This window comes from Nicotiana tomentosiformis, chromosome 6, assembly GCF_000390325.3.
Source record: "Nicotiana tomentosiformis chromosome 6, ASM39032v3, whole genome shotgun sequence".
In the NCBI taxonomy this organism is placed as follows: Eukaryota; Viridiplantae; Streptophyta; class Magnoliopsida; order Solanales; family Solanaceae; genus Nicotiana; species Nicotiana tomentosiformis.
The window spans coordinates 105636229-105656133 of NC_090817.1; the positions used below are offsets into that span (position 1 = coordinate 105636229).

At 36.2% G+C, this 19905-nt stretch overlaps 1 protein-coding gene and 1 long non-coding RNA gene across 4 annotated transcripts; one reads left to right on the plus strand and one right to left on the minus strand.

Annotated features, from left to right (window-relative positions):
• Nucleotides 1-2073: 2073 nt before the first annotated feature.
• LOC104089402 (ISWI chromatin-remodeling complex ATPase CHR11-like) lies at nucleotides 2074-16927 on the plus strand. Of its 3 annotated transcripts, XR_011408779.1 has the most exons (26): nucleotides 2074-2501; nucleotides 2753-2878; nucleotides 2964-3070; nucleotides 3828-3934; nucleotides 6389-6486; nucleotides 6590-6769; nucleotides 6908-7129; nucleotides 7544-7678; nucleotides 7965-8247; nucleotides 8347-8420; nucleotides 8530-8750; nucleotides 8836-8923; nucleotides 9023-9116; nucleotides 9211-9399; nucleotides 9486-9517; nucleotides 9617-9693; nucleotides 9782-9871; nucleotides 10045-10114; nucleotides 10205-10259; nucleotides 10377-10435; nucleotides 10513-10678; nucleotides 15711-15889; nucleotides 15971-16186; nucleotides 16261-16366; nucleotides 16458-16515; nucleotides 16679-16927. XR_011408779.1 is itself a non-coding variant. In XM_070177659.1 (25 exons), the coding sequence occupies exons 1-24, from the start codon at nucleotides 2301-2303 to the stop codon at nucleotides 16333-16335; spliced, it is 3144 nt and encodes a 1047-aa protein (XP_070033760.1). In that variant the 5' UTR covers nucleotides 2074-2300; the 3' UTR covers nucleotides 16336-16366; nucleotides 16458-16927. The 3 variants fall into 3 exon arrangements, 2 of the variants coding, with proteins under 2 accessions (XP_070033760.1, XP_070033759.1); XM_070177659.1 differs by having other exon boundaries at nucleotides 16458-16927; XM_070177658.1 differs by having other exon boundaries at nucleotides 16261-16362; nucleotides 16458-16927.
• Nucleotides 5168-5423, minus strand: LOC138893391 (uncharacterized). The gene is made up of 2 exons (XR_011408780.1): nucleotides 5307-5423; nucleotides 5168-5229 (listed from the first exon to the last, which is right to left on the minus strand). It is a non-coding gene; the product is annotated as an uncharacterized lncRNA (long non-coding RNA).
• Nucleotides 16928-19905: the final 2978 nt, after the last annotated feature.

The following is a 19905-nucleotide window of genomic DNA, read 5'->3' on the forward strand; positions in this document are numbered from 1 at the left end:
TTTTCGTTTTCTCGGATTGCTTATCAAAAGATGTTAAAATAGATTGTGCTTGATTCGATAAATCTAGCATCATCTTGAAACACCAATTATGAATACTATTCACTTTACTCACATGTGCGTTAAACCTCTCTATACCTTTATTCCAAGCCTTAAACCCAACTTTTGTAAAAGAAGCACTTACTTTTTCCCCATATCATCCTATCTCATCTTTAAACATATAACAACATAAGCAAAATGCTATATTTTCTTTAATATTGTATTCTAACCATCCAGAATATGAAGTTTTAAACCATTCCGGATTAAAATGACGCAATTTTTCACCAAAAATTATTTTTGAAAAATAAAATTGCGAGGCCGACAAAGCTCTTTTTGAATGTAATGTCTTCTCACTCGGTCACGCAGATTAGGAGGAAATTCTGAAATTTATTTTCTTTCACCACGATCAGGTTTAAGAAGATTCTGATCTAATATAATATCTTTGTGTGATGGTTGGAAAGAATTGACATTATCATTAATCACTGGACAGGAAGGAGAGCTTAGCGAAGGAGAACTAGAAGTAGAACATGAAGAGGTTTGCGGCTTGAAATTTTTTTTGATCATATCGAGTCTCACTAAAATGCCCTACAAATCATAAGACACAAATTAAATATTACAGATGAATATAAGAGGAAAATAGTTAAGAAATATTATTTTATATAATATAATATAAGAGAAAAATAGTTATAAAAAAAAAATGAAGGAAGGAGAGGACCTACAATGGATCACTGCTTGTCTTTGATAGGCACAGAAGAAAAGTCAAGATTGAAGAAGAACGAAGGTCGAAGAACTAGTGGCTTGCAAGATTGAAGAAGAACGAAACCCTAACTTTTTTTTTTTTTGTTTTGGGGACATTTTGATGTGATTGTTTCTTTTTAGGTTCACTTTAGTCATCTATTATTATTTAAAAAATAGACTAAAGTGGAAGTTGTACTAACTTGACAGAAAGGGAGCAATATTTGTGTGTTTGATGTTTTTCCTTAGTGGAAGTACTGCTCAAAAACTTTGGTTTTTATCTATTTAATAAAAAGGACTTATGGGGACTCGAACTTGCATCAGCAAGAAGGGAAGCGAGCCACATCCGGGTTTCAAGATTTACCACTGGACCAGAAATGCATTTTGGAACTGGGTTCCCATATAATTATTGTTATATATTCAATAGATTTCTTAATACAAATATAGAATCTACACAAAAGCTACTGGGTTCCCGGTAACCCATACATAATACTGTATGTTAGCCCCTGTTTATACCTACTTGGTTCATTAGGTATAAAAATAATGTTGCTATTGCTAAGCCTAATCTTTAATTAAAAGTCTGCCAATAGTTATTATAAGTGGATACATGCCAATTTTTTGTGAAAATAGCATGAGCTAGTTAGTTTTTGGATTGGTAATCGAAAAATAGCAAACGTTAGCAAAGTCATTGAAAAATAGTCATTGTTTTGCTGAAAGTTCCGGCATAATATGCTGGATTATGGAGCTACTGCGTATAAACTTCTAGCATATTATGTTGTAACTCCAACACACGAAAAGTTCTAGCGTAATATGAAATTCCAGCACATTATGCCCGAATCTCATATGTAAAAAATTCGAACTCCAACATATTATGCTGGAAATTTTCTGGATTTTAAGGGTGTTTTTGTTCAGATTTTATCATTACATGAAAAAGTGACTAAATTTCGATTATTTTTGAAACTATAGGTATTTTCAATTACCAGTTATAAATATGGCTATTTCTATTTCCCCCTAATTTCCCTTCATAAATGACACCAAGTAGCCATTATAAAGGCATGCTATTTAGAAATTAGTCAATGTATTCTAAATTTCAGTTTTTTAGTTCGATTTCTCGGGACACAAATATCCTAAGTTATAATGAGATTAAGTTTTTTAGTTCAAATTTTCAGGACAAAATAAGTATTGGCTAATCCTTAAATAGCAGCTCAAGAAAGGCTGTTTGTGCACTTCCCCTTTTTTCTGGCTTCTTTCTCAATTGGACTAAAGCCCATTCTAAGTTGGCATACGTGGCTCAGCCCATAAACCTATCGGCGCTAAATTGCAGATCACCCACAAGTGGCGGGAAGTTTCATTTCCTAATGTAATGTGCTCAACAGTCGGCACGTTACCTCAAATTATCAAAAAGGAAAAAATCTGCTGATTTGGTTCCTTCACCAAGCCGCTACTTATATATTCCGAACCTAGAAAACTCTCTAGTTAGACGGCGAGTTCCCCTTTAGATTCAGGTGAGAAACCCCCGAATAGGAGCCATGGGTAAACACTCGAGATCCAAATCCTCGTCGTCGGAGCCTCCATCGGATAGTTCGGAGGAGGAACAAGTCCAGGATCAGGTCAATGAGGAAGAAGACGAAGAGGAGCTCGAGGCCGTCGCGAGGACTGCTGAGGACTCCGACGAGGAGGACAATGACGCCGCCACCGACGTGGCAGACCAAGACGATGGGGATAATGAGGTATGTTAATTAATTGTTGGTATTAGGGTTTCTTTTCTTAGGTTTTGGTGGGTCTGCCGAATTAATGCCTGATAACATGTCTCATTCTACTAATGTGTGGGCATGCTAGGGTTTTATTAGACTGAAGTTGTTTTTTCAAGCATAAATGCACATTCTTCAAATGATGTATAAGTTTGAGCAGCTTTCATGTTTTGACAAGCTTTAAGGCTATTTATTTTTTAAGTGACCTGGTTATGCTATGCTACCTGTAGGAAGAGGTTGCAGCCAATGAAATATCCAAGCGCGAAAAGGCCAGGTTGAAAGAGATGGAGAGGATCAAGAAGAAGAAAATACAAGAAATGTTGGATTCACAGAATGCTGCCATTGATGCTGACATGGTATCTCATTCAGAATATTTGTTGCTGGACCTTTTGTGTTCTGTTTTAGTTAAGAGTTTGTTCAATGCTGACGTATCTGTGGCAGGACAACAAGGGAAAGGGGCGACTGAAGTATCTCTTGCAGCAAACTGAGCTATTTGCACATTTTGCCAAAAGCGAGCAGTCCACCTCTCAAAAGAAGACAAAGGGAAGGTATGAGTAACTTCCTATGAGTAACTTAGTTTGATCCTTTTTTTGTTGTTAGCTTTGCTGAATTTGCAGCTGATCCCAGAGACTTATAAAGCTTGATTACCCAGAGCAATGCGTTTGGGCTAATCAGCTAGAATTTCTTTGTTATTTTATGTTAAGGTGCATGGAGTGAGCGATATGGATCTGAGGTTCAAGCGAGAAGAAAAATATATTAAGTCTTTTATGTTTAGCTATTTGATACTTATTTACAATAGAATGATATCTTCGTTGCCTATTAGTGGGAGTTAATGTGCAAGTGTTTTCGCAGCATGAAATCAACATTGCATACATAGACATAGCTATTTTGGTATCTTCCTAAGGACTTTCATTTTGTTTGCTTGTTTGTTAAGTTGCTTGCTTTTCTTGATGTAAAACGATGCTGATACATTGACGGGCTTCATTGATTCCTTATGTAAATAAACAAGCTTGATTCCTTTTTTCTGCATGTTCTGCACCTTCCTGGTGTTTTACTTTGAATAAAACACGCTCCTTAATCATAAAAAGGATACAGTTAAATACTGAAACTCAGAACGTCGAAAAATACAACTTGGTTTTAGATTTGGCTGCTACCATGTGGTTTCAGATGATTATTTGTGTGGACGTGATTCACGCAATATGTTTTATGTTGTGTCAAATAAAGGCGAAAGTTTATGCATTAAACGGAGGTACTTCTGCATGTGGATTCTTTATGAGCCAATTTGATGACCTTTTCTTTCTCCAGGGGTCGTCATGCATCAAAAGTAACTGAAGAGGAAGAAGATGAAGAGTATCTCAAAGATGAAGAAGACGGACTTTCTGGGAATACACGATTGGTGGCACAACCCTCCTGTAAGATATAAGGGTGTTTGGACGGGCTTTTAAGCTGGTCAAACCAGCTTTTAAGTTATTTTTAGCTTGTTTTAGTGTTTGGCAAACCTAAAAAGGTGCTTAAAAGGACTTGGCTTTTAGGCTAAAACAAGCTAAAAACAACAAGTTGGGTTTTGCTCAATTCATCACTTTTTAGCTTTACAACTATCTATGTTTGACCAAGTGTTTTACTATTCTATCCCTTATAATGTTCTATAATTCCTAAAATAGCCTTCAAAACAAAAGGCCTAATTCATACATTTCTTTTCCCTTCTTTCTTTCCTCCACCTTTCTTCCATCTCTACCATTTCACCAATCTCGAGGTTTGGTATGTAGGAAATTACATTTTTTGTGAGTTGGATTTTGCTCGGTTTCTTTGATTTGATATTGTTCCTTAGGATTTAGGATTAAAAAATTAAATAAAAAAGAGTTCCAAAAGCTCTGACCCACTTCTGCGCAAACTCGAACAATATGGTTCTGCTCTTCATATCTCCAAACTTTGCTGTGTATTTTTAACTTTTGTGGCTCTATATGAAGCTGACAGAGACCTTGTAGGCCTCGAAATGTTTTCATTCCTAAAGATTTAATTATTTAGTAAATTTCCTTAATATTGGCATCTATTGAAGAACCACATGAATTGAAACTATTTCAGAGTTTATATTGTTTGATTACCATTATGTATTGCTTGTAAGTTAACTTGAGCATGAAGTAAATGATATATTTTTTAATGAGCTTGCTTTTCTCTAGTTAATTAGACATAAATTAAGCGTAAAAAAGGAGAAAAAAGAATGTAAAGAGATTTAATATATACATGCCAACAACAACAACAACAAATCCAGTATATTCCCACAGGTGGGGTTTGGGGAGGATAGTATGTACACAGATCTTACCTTTACCTAGTGAAGGTAGAGAGGCTGTTTCCAATAGACTCCCCGGCTCAGAAAAGGTGAGAAGGAGAAGAAGCAGAAGAGGAAGAAGAAGAAAAAGAAAGAAAAGGCCAATCTTAACATATATGTCATGTAAAATAGGGACATTCAATTTAAAAAGAAGGGCGAGGCCAATAGTTGTTTCTTTAATCACAATTTAAACTCCCCGTCTCCCCCCAAAACACCTTTTAGTTCTTTGTATCTTTCTTTGAAAACTTTCGCATATCTTTCAACCTCCTCCTCAATTTTCCCTTCCATTTCAGCAGCAATACTTTTTAAGTCATTACGACCATACTTCTCACAAGCCCTGATAAAGGTATTGAAGTCTCTTCTACTCCATGTTGAAAATCCCTGGATATCACACTTGTCAACCTCCGACAACAATAAAGGTAATTATAATCCTAGGATGAGTTAATAGAAACACTTACCTCTTCCAATAGTCGCCCCTTCTCCTCCTGCTCTACAGCTGTTAAAGGCGGCTCTCCTGAATCTTCAGGTTCTTCCACCTCTATAGTGTCTTTAACCTGATCTTCTGGTGTGTTTGCTGGAATAAGTAACAAATATATACATGAAATTACACAAATTATACTAGTGCATAAACCATAAAAATATTGTATTTGAACAATTTAGAATTAAAAATATGTAGTATCAGCTCCTTCTTGTGTTAACAGATTTAAGGACATGCACTAATTTTAATGGAAAAAGCTGCTTATTAGCACTTTTTTATCACAACTTATTTTCAACTACAACACTTCTATCCAAATACGTAACTAACTGCATATTCATAAAACCAGCTCCAACACTTAAAAAGTGCTTTTAAGCACATAATGTTTAAAAGTTGATGCACATGTATTTGTCATATGATGTTGTTACTAAACCGTGTAAAATGAAGTTGTTACTAATTTGGGAGATCCATCTTGAGAAGGCTGAGATCAGGTACACGAGCCTAGGTCCTACTTATAAGAAGTTGTTCAATTTATCATCCTATAAGGTGTATAGTTTGTGTAGCTCCATTCAAGGCTCTTTAGTCAAGTTGTCATTACAAGTAATAGTGCTTTGTTATACATGTGAGTAACGGATGCATGGCTGCACAGAAACTGTAGTCATCATTTCAAGTGCTACCTAGGAAGAATTCATGATGTTTTTGTTTGCACTTTATTCTATATAAGGTGGCTAAGGAAATAAGCTGGGTTCAGAAGGGTGGAGGTTTATCAATACCTCTGATCACCTTAGGGTTATTGAGCATCATTATGGACAAATGTGAATTTTAAAGAAAACCAAACTAGTGAGGTTTCACGTATTGAATTCTCCCGTACTTTCTTCTATATGAAGCCTGGTAGCCTGCTCAAAGCTCTAAACTTAAGTGCATTTGGGAAAAAGCGTCATATTAAACAGTTGAAGTTGTAAATGCATTGGATAAATGCTTTTATCTCAGACAAATTCTCTGTTAATGCTTTCATTTCTTTCTTCTTTAAGCATCCAAAGATCACATCCATAAATACTTTGTCAGGTATTCAAGGGAAGATGAGGGATTATCAACTTGCTGGTTTGAACTGGCTGATACGACTGTATGAGAATGGAATAAATGGAATACTTGCTGATGAAATGGTTAGTATGGTCATGTGGTATTGAGATGCTCCTTTCTCCCTACATTTTGTAATTATGACTTCAAGGAGAAGCATCATCATTTAATCCTCATATTATTGCATAGGGTCTTGGTAAGACATTGCAAACCATCTCCTTGCTGGGCTATCTACGTGAATTTAGAGGAATAACTGGTCCTCATATGGTTGTTGCTCCAAAATCGACTCTTGGCAATTGGATGAATGAAATCAAACGTTTCTGTCCTGTTTTACGTGCTGTTAAGTTCCTTGGAGATCCTGATGAAAGGGTAAGCAACAACTTATACCATCGTTCTTTTGCTTTCCTCTGATGAAAGGGTAAGCAACAACTTATATTGGTTCTTTTGCTTTCCTCTTTTGCACATTGCATTGCTTGTTCAGACTAGTCTTTTATATTTTATTTACAGAGATATATACGTGAGGAGTTACTTGTTGCGGGGAAGTTTGACGTGTGTGTCACAAGCTTTGAGATGGTTATCAAAGAGAAGTCTGCTTTACGGCGCTTTAGTTGGCGTTACATCATAATTGATGAGGCACATAGGATCAAGAATGAAAATTCTCTTCTTTCAAAAACAATGAGGCTCTACAACACTAATTATAGACTACTTATCACGGGGACACCACTTCAGGTGATGCTTTTTTTTATTATTTTCCTCGCATGTAGGCTGAAATTCCTGATTTACTTGACCTTTTTATTTCTGCATCATTTTTTCCAATCTCCATAAATGCAAATTACTTATCTGAAATTTCAAACTAATATGATATAATGATACTCCAACCTTTCATATTTCAAATACTGCTCCAACCAAAGAATTACTTCAACTATTTTCCAACTACTAATGATAAATAACCTGAGTAATACCTTTGATTTTTAATTTTTAGCTAGTCAAGCTTTATTTCCTATTTTTATAAATCAGTTTCTAATCTATTTGTTGTATCTTTGCTGCAATGCCAATGAGCATGTTATCTTAATAGTCCCCGGTGTGCATATATATGTCTGCATTCCAGCCTAATTGATGTGTGAATTCTATGATATTACACAGAATAATCTTCACGAACTCTGGGCGCTTCTGAACTTTCTGCTGCCTGAGATCTTTAGCTCAGCTGAGACTTTTGATGAGTGGTTCCAGATTTCTGGTGAAAATGACCAGCAGGAGGTGGTCCAACAGCTTCATAAGGTGTGTTGATTTCTAGTACGTAGTAGTTTCTATAATAGAGACCAAGCAGTATCTCTGATACATGCAGTTTGACCCTTCCCCCCCCCCCCCCCCTCCAACTCACCCAAAAAGGTATAGAACAAGGTTATGGTTGAAGGGATGAAGACAGAACAACAGTTACCCTATGACCTTGCTGCAGATGTAATTTCTGTATTTTGAGACATCAATGTCCCACTCGCAAATATCTTGCTTTGAACTTTGAGGGAGAAGTCTTGTACCTGAGTTTTCAACTTTGGCTACTTGTCAGGTCCTCCGTCCATTCCTTCTTAGGAGGCTGAAGTCTGATGTGGAGAAAGGCCTGCCTCCCAAAAAAGAAACAATTCTTAAGGTTGGTATGTCCCAGATGCAGAAGCAGTACTACAAGGCTCTGCTGCAGAAAGATCTTGAGGTTGTCAATTCTGGAGGAGAGCGCAAGCGTCTTCTCAATATAGCAATGCAGCTACGTAAATGCTGTAATCATCCATATCTTTTCCAAGGTGCTGAGCCAGGACCTCCATATACAACAGGAGAGCATCTCGTAGAAAATGCTGGTAATATTTTGATTCCTTTGGATGCATCTGGGTTGTTGGTGTCTATTTACCGTTTCTGCAGCAGCTTTTTACAACTTATAATTCATGTGCTTGATGTAGGGAAAATGGTTCTTCTAGATAAGTTGCTTCCTAAATTGAAGGAACGTGGCTCAAGGGTCTTAATATTTTCACAGGTTTCCCCCTCTAATTTTCTTTGGTTTTGTTGCGCCTATCCGAAGTTTCAACAGCTTTCTGGATGCTCAGTTTTCGGACTTAACCCTTTCTTTTGATTTTCTAATTCAGATGACAAGGCTATTGGACATCCTTGAAGACTACTTGATGTACAAAGGTCACCAATATTGTCGGATTGATGGAAATACTGGTGGTGAGGATCGTGATGCTTCTATTGAGGCTTTTAACAAACCAGGGAGTGAAAAATTTGCATTCTTATTGTCAACCAGAGCTGGTGGTCTTGGTATCAATCTTGCTACAGCAGATGTTGTTATTCTTTATGATAGTGATTGGTGAGGATCTCCTATATTGTAGGTTTTGTCAACCCAGGAAAGAGGACGGTATCTGAATCTTATCTTTGCATTATTGAAATTGCAGGAATCCACAGGCTGATTTGCAGGCTCAGGACCGAGCCCATAGGATTGGTCAGAAGAAGGAAGTCCAAGTATTCCGCTTCTGCACTGAGGTTCGATTTCTTTCCCTGATGTGTTAATGCACTGAAAAGATGCTGCTTTGGGATCTTCTGGTGATGTAGTGAGACGTGCTTTTCAAATTATTCATTCAGTATACCATTGAGGAAAAGGTGATTGAAAGGGCTTACAAGAAGCTAGCACTTGATGCATTGGTTATCCAGCAGGGGCGGCTAGCTGAGCAGAAAGGTGAGGTTATCTTTGCATAAATTTCCTTCTCTCTATAGTGTTTGAGATGCATATGAAATCACTGACTGTTAGTATCATGTGATGCATAACACAGCTGTTAATAAGGATGAGCTGCTGCAAATGGTGCGATTTGGTGCTGAAATGGTTTTCAGTTCCAAAGATAGCACCATTACTGATGAGGATATAGATAGAATAATTGCTAAAGGAGAAGAGGCAAAAGCTGAACTTGATGCCAAGATGAAGAAGTTTACAGAAGATGCTATCAAGTTTAAGATGGATGACAGTATGCACTTTGCTTCCTGATCATTTCTGTTTGTCTCTTGCAATTTGTTGTGCTGCTTTAGTTATAAGATTGCTGACTTTATGCAGCTGCTGATTTGTATGACTTTGGTGAAGAGGAGGTAACAACACTTGTTCAGTTTTCTGGTGACTCCTTGCTTTGTTAGCTACTTTTCTGTGTGTTTCACTTGCCTTTCTGCCTTTGTTTTGTGTCAATGAAGGATAAAAACAAGGTGGATTTCAAGAAAATTATCAGCGATAATTGGGTTGAACCTTCAAAAAGAGAAAGAAAGCGCAAGTATGCTTCTTATGTTGCTGAATTTTACCTTTTATGTACTGAAGCTTAGTTTATCATCAGTTAAAACATGACTCTCCTTTGCTGTTAGCTACTCAGAGTCTGAATACTTCAAGCAGACCATGCGTCAGAGCGCCCCTGCAAGACCTAAAGAGCCTCGGATCCCTCGGATGCCTCAGCTGTAAGTCCGTGTTTGCACATTTTTCTACTTTTCTGTACTACTTTTGTTCTCTCCTGATTCTGTTGGGCCATACATAATAGCATTTAGAAATGAAGGTTCTGTGACTCTATTTCTCTGGCAACCTCATTACTTTTTCTCCTAACGACAGTTCTGGTTATACTTATCATTTGTAGGCACGATTTTCAGTTCTTCAATACACAGAGACTGAGTGAGTTGTATGAGAAGGAAGTGCGCTATCTTATGGTTGGTTAAGCTTTGTATTTCTCAAGTTTTTCCATTGCTACCCTTTCATGTGCTTTTTTTGTTGGATTATATATTTGTTACTTATTCCAGCAAACACACCAGAAGAATCAGGTTAAAGACACTATAGAGGTGGAAGAACCTGAAGGTTTGAGACTTATATTTCCATTTAAAAGAACTTCATTTTTTTTTTTCATTTCTGTATGGGGAAAATTTTAGGTCTGCTTCTTCTGAATATGTCTTCAAAATTGTTTCATGTATATAGATGCAGGAGAGCCTTTAACGGCTGTAGAGCAGGAGGAGAAGGAGCGACTATTGGAAGAGGTAAGTGTTTCTACTAACTCATCCTGGGATTATAATTACCTTTATTGTTGTCGGAGGTTGACAAGTCTGATATCTAGGGATTTTCAACATGGAGTAGAAGAGACTTCAATACCTTTATCAGGTCTTGTGAGAAGTATGGTCGCAATGACTTAAAAAGTATTGCTGCTGAAATGGAAGGGAAAACTGAGGAGGAGGTTGAAAGATACGCGAAAGTTTTCAAAGAAAGATACAAAGAACTAAATGGTAAGTGGTTTTTTTTTTGGGGGGGGGGGGGGGGGGGGGGTTAAATTGTGATTAAAGAAACAAGTATGCTTCACCCTTCTTTTTAAATTGAATGTCCCTGTTTTACATGACATGTTTGTTAAGATTGGCCTTTTCTTTCTTCTGCTTCTCCCTCTCACCTTTTCTCAGCCGAGTTTCTATTAGAAACAGCCTCTCTACCTTCACTAGGTAGGGGTAAGGTATGTGTATACACTACCCTCCCAGACCCCACCCGTTGGAATATACTGGGTTTGTAAACAAGTATGCTTCACCCTTCTTTTTAAATTGAATGTCCCTGTTTTACATGACATGTTTGTTAAGATTGGCCTTTTCTTTCTTCTTCTTCTTCTCCTTCTCCTTCATCTTCTTCTCCTTCTCACCTTTTCTCAGCCGAGGGTCTATTAGAAACAGCTTCTCTACCTTCACTAGGTAGGGGTAAGGTATGTGTATACACTACCCTCCCAGACCCCACCTGTGGAAATATACTGGGTTTGTTGTTAAGATTGGATAATGATTAGTGTTACCAGTGTTGTGAAGAGCGTGAAGCAAGGAAAAGCGACAACCCCCATTTCGCTTAAAGCGAGAAGCGAAATGCTCACTTTTTTGAAGTGAAGCGTAATTTAAAAAAAATAAATTAAAATAAATACTACATAGACAACACATGTAACTGTAAGCAAATGTTCAATACTTCAATGTAAAAACTAACGAGTAGCATCAATTAAAGCACAAAATGAGCATCCTATTCTTCTACAAGATTGTCAAATTCTTGTATTCCACTATCATTATTATATTACTCGTCATCTTCTTCAACTTCTTCTTCATCAACTAGGGACAAAGTAGCTGCTTCTTTTCCCTTCCTCTGTGAACTTGAAGTTGAGGTACTCCTCCTCAAACCATAAATCCTCTCCCCAATTCCACGTGCCTCCGCAACATCACCCCAAGTGAAATCAGAAGTTTCTTCAAATACTTTTTCATCTGCATGATCTTCCGGGACTCCAGTTAGCCATTCATTAGCATCATCGATGTTGTCCAAACTAATTGGATCAATTACATTGCGAGCGTTGTAACGACTCCTCATTGAGACTAGATCATTGAGACGCTTCAAGGTTAGTTTGTTCCTCGTTTTGGTATGAATCTGCAAATAATAAGTAATTAGTAAGATTATGATAACAACAACAACAATAACCCAGTATAATCCCACCAGCGGGGTCTGGGGAGGGTAGTGTGTACGCAGACCTTACCCCTACCCTTGGGTAGAGAGTCTGTTTCCGATAGACCCCCGGCTCCCTCCCTCTAAGAACTACCCACCTTGCTCTTGGGGTGACTCGAACTCACAACCTATTGGTTGGAAGTGGAGGGTGCTTACCACTAGAGCAACCCACTCTTGTCAAAAATTTAATTATCTCAATATACTAAATCTTTCTTCTTAGTTCTTACATGTTCAAACACGCTCCAATTCCTTTCACACCCGGATGAGCTACAGGTTAGACTTAGAACCTTGATGACAAACTTTTGTAATTCTGGAGTGGAATGGCCATATTGCTTCCACCATTCAACTGTAGAAGTAGAACAAATATTCAAAGCATAATATTGATGAAGAAATAACTTATTAACTATAAAGCAACATATAAGCACTCGCTCACCTGGTGACTTTATACATTCAATGTATCCCTTCCACAATTCTTCATCTCCTAGAATCCTCTCTTCATTGTCATAAAACAGTTCCGGGTTCAAAACAAGTCCAGCTGCATGCAAAGGGCGATGAATCTTACCGTCCCACCTTTTATCTATGATCTCAAAGACTCTTTTGTATTTTCTTTGATCACTAAAAGAGTCTTGAATAGCCTCCTTTGCCCTATCCATTGCTTCGTAAATGTAGTCCATTGGTGGCCTTTGCTCCCCATCCGCCAAACAAAGCACTTTAACTAAAGGACGACCAATCTTCAATGCACGAACCACATTGTTCCAGAATGAAGTAGAAAGTATAATATCTGCAGATTCTCTCCCTCGAGCTTCCCTTCCATAGGCACTGATAGTGTACTCATCTGAAACAAACTTCTTCAAATTGCTTTTTTGCTCATACATCCTGTGCAAAGTCAAGAAGAGGGAAGAATATACATGTTGCTGCAGAATCTCTGTTGAAGTTGAAAAGGGAACCCTAGTCGCCTCTTTAGAATCTCTGTTGCTGCTGGTCGTGTTTTAATAAAAGAACACTGAACACCTTTCTTTTTTAATTAAATAGGCTGGCAGCTGTTTAAAACAGAAAAGCGCTCGCTTCGGTCGCTTCGTCGCTTCGCTTCGTCGCTTCGCTTCGTCGCTTCTCGCTTTTTAGCGGGAAGCGCACGCTTTTGTCTACCTGAGCCTCTTCATATAGCAGAGGCGGTTAAAGGGTCGCTTCGTCTTGCTTTAAGTGAGGACGCGGCCGCTTTTCACAACCCTGAGTGTTACAAGTATTTGGAACATGTGAGAGGACATGAAACTCTTTTGACGCAATTTTTGGTTTATGTTCTTGGAAAACAGTTTTCTGAAGTAGTTTCTGGAAATCTTCTTTGAATATTGATGTGTGATTGCATTTTTCCTGGAAACAGAATGAAGTTTGGATTGGAATCTTGTTGAACTAGAAAGTTAAAATTGCAGCGTATCATTTTATAAAACTATAATTACAAGCCATTTTTTTTTAAAAAAGAAAAAAACTATAACTACAAGCCTGCCACATAATTAATTCCATCTCCATTGTGAATATTGTAGCAATTCATTAGGACTACATGCATTAGACTAACAATACAATGTACAATAGCAATATAAAAACTGGAACTAACAAAAGGTAAATATAATTTTAGTCCTTGAAAGAATAGAATAAGATACAACAACAACAAACTCAGTATAATCCAACATATAGATTGTGGGGTCTGGGGAGGGTAGTGTGTATGCAGACCTTACCCCTACCTGGAGAGGTAGAGGCTGTTTCTGATAGACTCTTGGCTCAAGAAAATGTGACGAGGAAGAAAAGGGAAGAAGTAAGAGGGAGACAAAAGACAATAAAGAAAAAAAGGAAGAAAAAGTAGCATCAAATAGTAACAATCAGGGAGCAACAATTTTCAGTAATAGGGTAGAAAAAGTAGTATCAAATAGTAACAGTCAGGGAGCAACAATTTCCAGTAGCAGTTTTCAAACAAACAACAATGGACGTGGTAGCTAAGTACCAGATACACTAACAATCTAAAAGAAAGTATCTCTCAACCAACAACAAGGATACTACTAGTACTACTGGTAAACCTAGGAGGAAGTCACAATTACTTGTCAACCCATCACCTTAATCTTCGACCTACATACCTTCCTATCGCTAGTTATGTCCTCGGTTAGGTGAAGCACCGACATGTCCTACCTAATCACTTCTTCCCAATATTTCTTTAGCCTACCCCTGCCTTTCCTCAAGCCTGCCATGATCAACCTCTCACACCTCCTGACCGGGGCATGTATGTCTGTCCTCCTCACATGCCCAAACCATCGCAGCCTCGATTCCCGCAACTTGTCTTCCACGGATGCCACTCCCACCTTGTCCCTAATAACTTCATTCCTAATCTTGTCTTTCCTGGTATGTCCACACATACATCTCAACATACTCATTTTAGCTACGCTCATCTTCTGGACATGTGACTTCTTGACGGGCCAACACTCAGCCCCATACAACATAGCCGGTCTAACCACCACCCTGTATAATTTGCCCTTAAGTCTAGACGACACATTCTTGTCGCATAAAACCCCCGAAGCTAGCCTCCATCTCATCCAACCCGCTCCAATGCAGTGAGGAACATCCTCGTCAATCTCCTCGTCGCCTTGGATTATAGACCCAAGATACTTGAAACTATCTCTTTTGGGAATGACTTGAGTATCAATCTTTACTTTCACTTATTCTTCATGCCTCTCGTTGCTGAACTTGCACTCCAAGTATTCAGTTTTCGACCTACTCAACTTGAAACCTTTGGACTCTAGGGTCTGTCGCCACACTTCCAACCTAGCGTTAACACCCCCTCGCGTCTCGTCAATCAGTACTATGTCATCAACAAATAACATACACCATGACATCCTCCCTTGTATGTGTCGCGTCAGCATATCCAACGCTAGGGCAAACAGAAACGGGCCAAGGGCAGATTCCTGATACAACCCCATCTCTACAGGAAAATATTCCGAGTCTCCTCCCGCAGTCCTCACTCAAGTCTTAGCACCTTCGTACATGTACTTAATCACTCTAATGTACGCTACCGGGATTCCACTAACCTCCAAACATCTCCATAGCACCTCCCTTGGGACTTTGTCATAAGCCTTATCAAGGTCAATGAAAACCATGTGCAAGTCTTTTTTCCTCTCTCTATACTGCTCCACCAATCGTCGCACAAGGTGAGTGGCTTAAAAAAGTATTTTGGTCATAATAAAAAGGAGGAAAACTAGATGAAATTATATTTTTATAAAAGGAGGGGTCAAAGTGATAATGTTGACAAGTTTATGCAAATTGGGGAAGAAAAGGGTTATTTCTTGGTTTTGGTTCAGATTAGAGCAGATATTTTAGTTATCTTTGTGTTTCCAAAACCCAAAAATTGAATTTGAAACCAAATAACTTTGTTTGGGTTTGATTTTTGAAAATGTCTTCCAATCCAAACATCATTGAAAAGAAAACTTGTACTGCATAGAGTAAGTGGGTCCCATGCAACTGTTTTGTACTATCATTTTCTTGAGTAGGAACTTTTTTTAAAAGAAAGTGAACACTGTTTAGGACAAGTAAGAGTATCAGTAGTAATTTGGGATGTGAGCGTATTTAAAGGTTTGTAATATTTATTTTCTTCAGTTTATGTGCTCTGCTAATTTATGTCGCACAAGTAGGATAGAAAATTCACTAGGAAGATCTTGATAGTTGGAGAAATATAATTATTTATGAGTTAATATTTGCATACATTTCATGTTGAGCATGTAGGTTTTGGAGAACTGTAGTTTAGATTAATGGATATGATGCTTGCAGATTATGACAGGATTATTAAGAACATTGAAAGAGGAGAGGCTAGAATTTCACGGAGAGATGAGATTATGAAAGCAATTGGTAAGAAGTTGGATCGATACAAAAATCCATGGTTGGAATTGAAGATCCAGTATGGTCAGAACAAAGGGAAGCTGTATAACGAGGAGTGTGATCGTTTCATGGTGAGTGGACTGAAATTCAGGGGTGAACTTTTAGGATTTAATCCACTATCAGGAAAATGATTATATAGGTTATTTCTATAGATATGTATGGTTCACAAGCTCGGCTATGGAAATTGGGATGAGCTGAAGGCTGCATTTCGCTCATCACCCTTGTTCCGGTTTGATTGGTTTGTGAAGTCTCGTACCACTCAAGAACTTGCCAGAAGATGCGATGCACTTATTCGGTTGATTGAGAGGGAAAATCAAGAATTTGATGAGAGGGAGAGGCAGGCACGCAAAGAAAAGAAGCTTGCGAAGGTTAAACTATCAACCTCTTAACTCATTCTTGGAGGTAAATATGTCTGATACTAAAAATGAATTTATATCAACAGAACATGACTCCATCAAAGCGCACCTTGGCAAGACAGGCAGCTGAAAGCCCTCCTCCTTCGAAGAAGCGGAAGTAATTTTCAATGGATGGCTATGTCATCTCGGCAAGTATTTCTTCTTTGAACTTATTGTTGCACCATTTACAAATTCTTTAAAAGAGTATCATTTTTGTCTAACCATGGTTTGTTCCCCTTTGCAGGGAAGTAGGAAATGAGAGTAAAAACGAGCACTTATTTATTTCGTGATCTAATCATCTGGTACTTAATTAAGAACGTTATGTAATTAGATCCTCTGGTATTTTTTGTTTTTTTTGGGGGTGGGGGGGGGGGGGGAGAGGGGGTGGGGTGGGGGTGGAATCTGGTATTTATGCAGAACGTCATCAGATGTTCTATCCTTTTGGTATGACAATCATCAACTCAGGGACATTGAGATTCCGTCCGTGACAATATCAGACCGGCGGAAGAAAGATTGGATTGCAATTTGTTAGTCCATTGGTAAATGCAAGTCCATTAGGCTAGTCCCGTAGCTGTAATTCTGCATTCCGATGGAGGCACCTTGGTAATTTACTGTTTTTAACTGGTTGGTACCTGACTGGTACGGTGGCACTTGTGAAGTGACGAATCTACAAGTTGTTCTCAATGATGGCTAGTAATGATATCTTTTTATTAACTAGTGAATTTAACTGCGCGTCAGTTAAAAAAAAACCTAAACCATCTCACTTTAATAAATATTTTGATTTTTAAATCCGAATAGATAATACTTCATGTTTCAAACTATTTCATCAGTAACTTAGGTTTATATTTTGATCTAATGTCACTCGAGAGTTCTTGAATTTGAGGGGAAAATTGATCTCTTTATATGCAGATGGCTAACAAATTTTAAGAAAGTTCTTTATTTGTATAGTATTTAACTTTTTCCTACCATTTGTGAGTTTTCAAAATGCTTTCATAAGTTTTTATTATTTAAAAAATCTAAAAAAAAAGAGGTTGTCTTGGCAGCTCTTGTGAACACCATACAGATTGGCTTGTCTATAATTGACAGTATATATAAGAGTATTACATCCAAGAAGAGTAAAGTAGCGGTAAATAAAACAACCCATAAACTAATGTGTGTGTGTGTGTGTGTGTGTTATATGCAGCTCTTGTGAACACCATACAGATTGGCTTGTCTATAATTGACAGTATATATAAGAGTATTACATCCAAGAAGAGTAAAGTAGCGGTAAATAAAACAACCCATAAACTAATGTGTGTGTGTATATATATATATATATATATATATATATATATATATATGAGTAGTATAATTGTAGAAAAATTGTATTCTGTTATTTATATATATATATATATATATATATAGAAAAATTGTAGAAAAACAATTTGTGATATAATATTATCACAATTTCTGTTATATATATATATAGAAAAACAACCCTATAGAAGAGTAGTAAAATTGTAGAAAAATTGTATTTTGTTATTTATAAATATATATATATATATATATATATATATATATTTCAACTTTCATACAATATTTAAATATATATAACTGAGTAGAAATAATGTATGAAAGTTGTAGATAAGTTGTATAATATATAATTAGTTGTATGAAATTTGTTTTTACTATGTATAAATCAGATATAAAATATACAAAAGACATTGTATAAAATTTGTATAAAAATTATATTTAAGTGGTATGATATTGTAGTTGTATATAACTGGGTAGAAATAATGTATGAAAGTTGTAGATAAGTTGTAGATAAATTGTATAATATATAATTAGTTGTATGAAATTTATTTTTACTATATATAAATCTGATACAAAATATACAAAGGACATATTGTATAAAATTTATATAAAAATATCAAATATTGAACGAAATGCGTTTTTCCATCGGACCTACTATAAACCCAAATCTCGAACAATTTTCCTGAGGATAATTTGTCTTGTTGAACCCAAATCTCTCATGTCAAATGACTTGTGTCTGTATTATTTAGTAGTGTATTACTCTTGCATCAGCCTTATAATATCTATAGCTTTCTCAGTGTGACTAGTGGATCAATGTTTGTGCAAGTCACAACAGAACAATAAAACCAAAAGTTGGTATGAGTAGATACAAGTTATTAATGATTGTATATAAACTTCCAAAAATTGGGCTAAGAAAAAAAGTAAGTAAACTGGGAAGATCCAGAGAGTGGTTATTTCAAATGTGATGTCGTAGGAAAGAGAATAGGAGGAAAAAAGGAAAAAGGTGTAACTAAATTTCTTGATTGAAGTAACTAATAATGGATTGAGATCCTTTTAAGATGGAATGTATATATTTTGTAGATAAAACTTGTGTAGGTCGGATAAATAACAAAACATGGATAATTTTAATATTAAAGTTTCAAATAGTGTATAGGAATGAAAAAATCCCTAAAATAATTAAGGTAAAAGAAAAAGTATATATATGGAATAATATCTATATCTATCTATTTATATCTATATTATTATAAAAGTACGAATAATTTATGCTAAATGTTGAACGACTAAAATATCATCGAAATATTAGTCGACTTTTATGACCTTAAATATTTATATAATTTAAGGATATAATTGTAAATCATCTAAGGCTGGAATTCTTTTTCGATTTAAACTACATATACGCCGACCTTACAAAGTTGGTTTTTGGTAAATTTCTTTTGAGACTTTATCGTTTTAGACTATTCTCTTTAATTAGACCTTAAGTTTTGGATCATATCAATTGTTATCACAACATTCGAAGTATTGATCTTTTTTTTTTCTTCTTTTTTACTTACTTTTTCTGAAGTAGTTTATGTTCGATAAACTTTTATTGTCTAAAAATGTCCTTGAAATATTATCGATTTTTATGATCTTAAATATTTGTATAATTTAAGGATGTAATTGTAAATTATTTAACTCTAAAATTCTTTTATGATTTAAACTACGCATACGCCGACCCTACGAAGTTGATTTTGGTTAAAATTCTTTTAATTGGACTTTATCCAACATACGAAGTATTAATATTTTTTGTTGTCATTTTATTTTTAATTATTATTAACTTATTTCAGATTTCTCAAGTAATTTATGTTCGATAAAATTTTATTGACTAAAATTAAAAAATAAACATGTAATTGTATCAAGATAAATAATTGATAAAGATCAATGGAATGTTTTCTGCTTTCATGGGAAGAGGAGACATGAGGCTGACGGGTATCTTATAGAACATATCTTAACCTTTGTTTTTAATCTATCATTAAAAGAGATTTAAGCATAATAATAGAAAATAACCAAATCAAGTTTCAGCCTTTTGAATTTACGAAAACACATATGGATAATTCAGACCTATATTGACAATTACTGGAGCAAGTTGTAATGGAGCGAATCTGCTTGATTAGATACATGAGGCCTTTGCGTTTGCATCGCACGAACATAGAACCTAGTTATATTAAAAGCACGAAGGCCCTTAACGAAATGTCGTTCGTTGTATAGTTCACACTGGACAAAATAGTCATTTGATTAATTTTTTATATTTAGAAATAGTCATTTAATTATTTTTCTAACATTTAGGACTTTAAATTCAACTAAATTTTGTGTATTAAATCTTTCCTTGTTTGAACCATGTAATGTATACTATTTTTAAAAGA

Excerpts from the sequence above, each read along its gene's own strand:
- LOC104089402 (XM_070177659.1), top strand. The coding sequence starts at position 2,301 with ATGGGTAAACACTCGAGATCCAAATCCTCGTCGTCGGAGCCTCCATCG. Across the intron at positions 8,248-8,346 it reads GCATCTCGTAGAAAATGCTG|GGAAAATGGTTCTTCTAGAT; the intron begins GTAATATTTTGA and ends TGCTTGATGTAG. Across the intron at positions 9,117-9,210 it reads GCGGCTAGCTGAGCAGAAAG|CTGTTAATAAGGATGAGCTG; the intron begins GTGAGGTTATCT and ends TGCATAACACAG.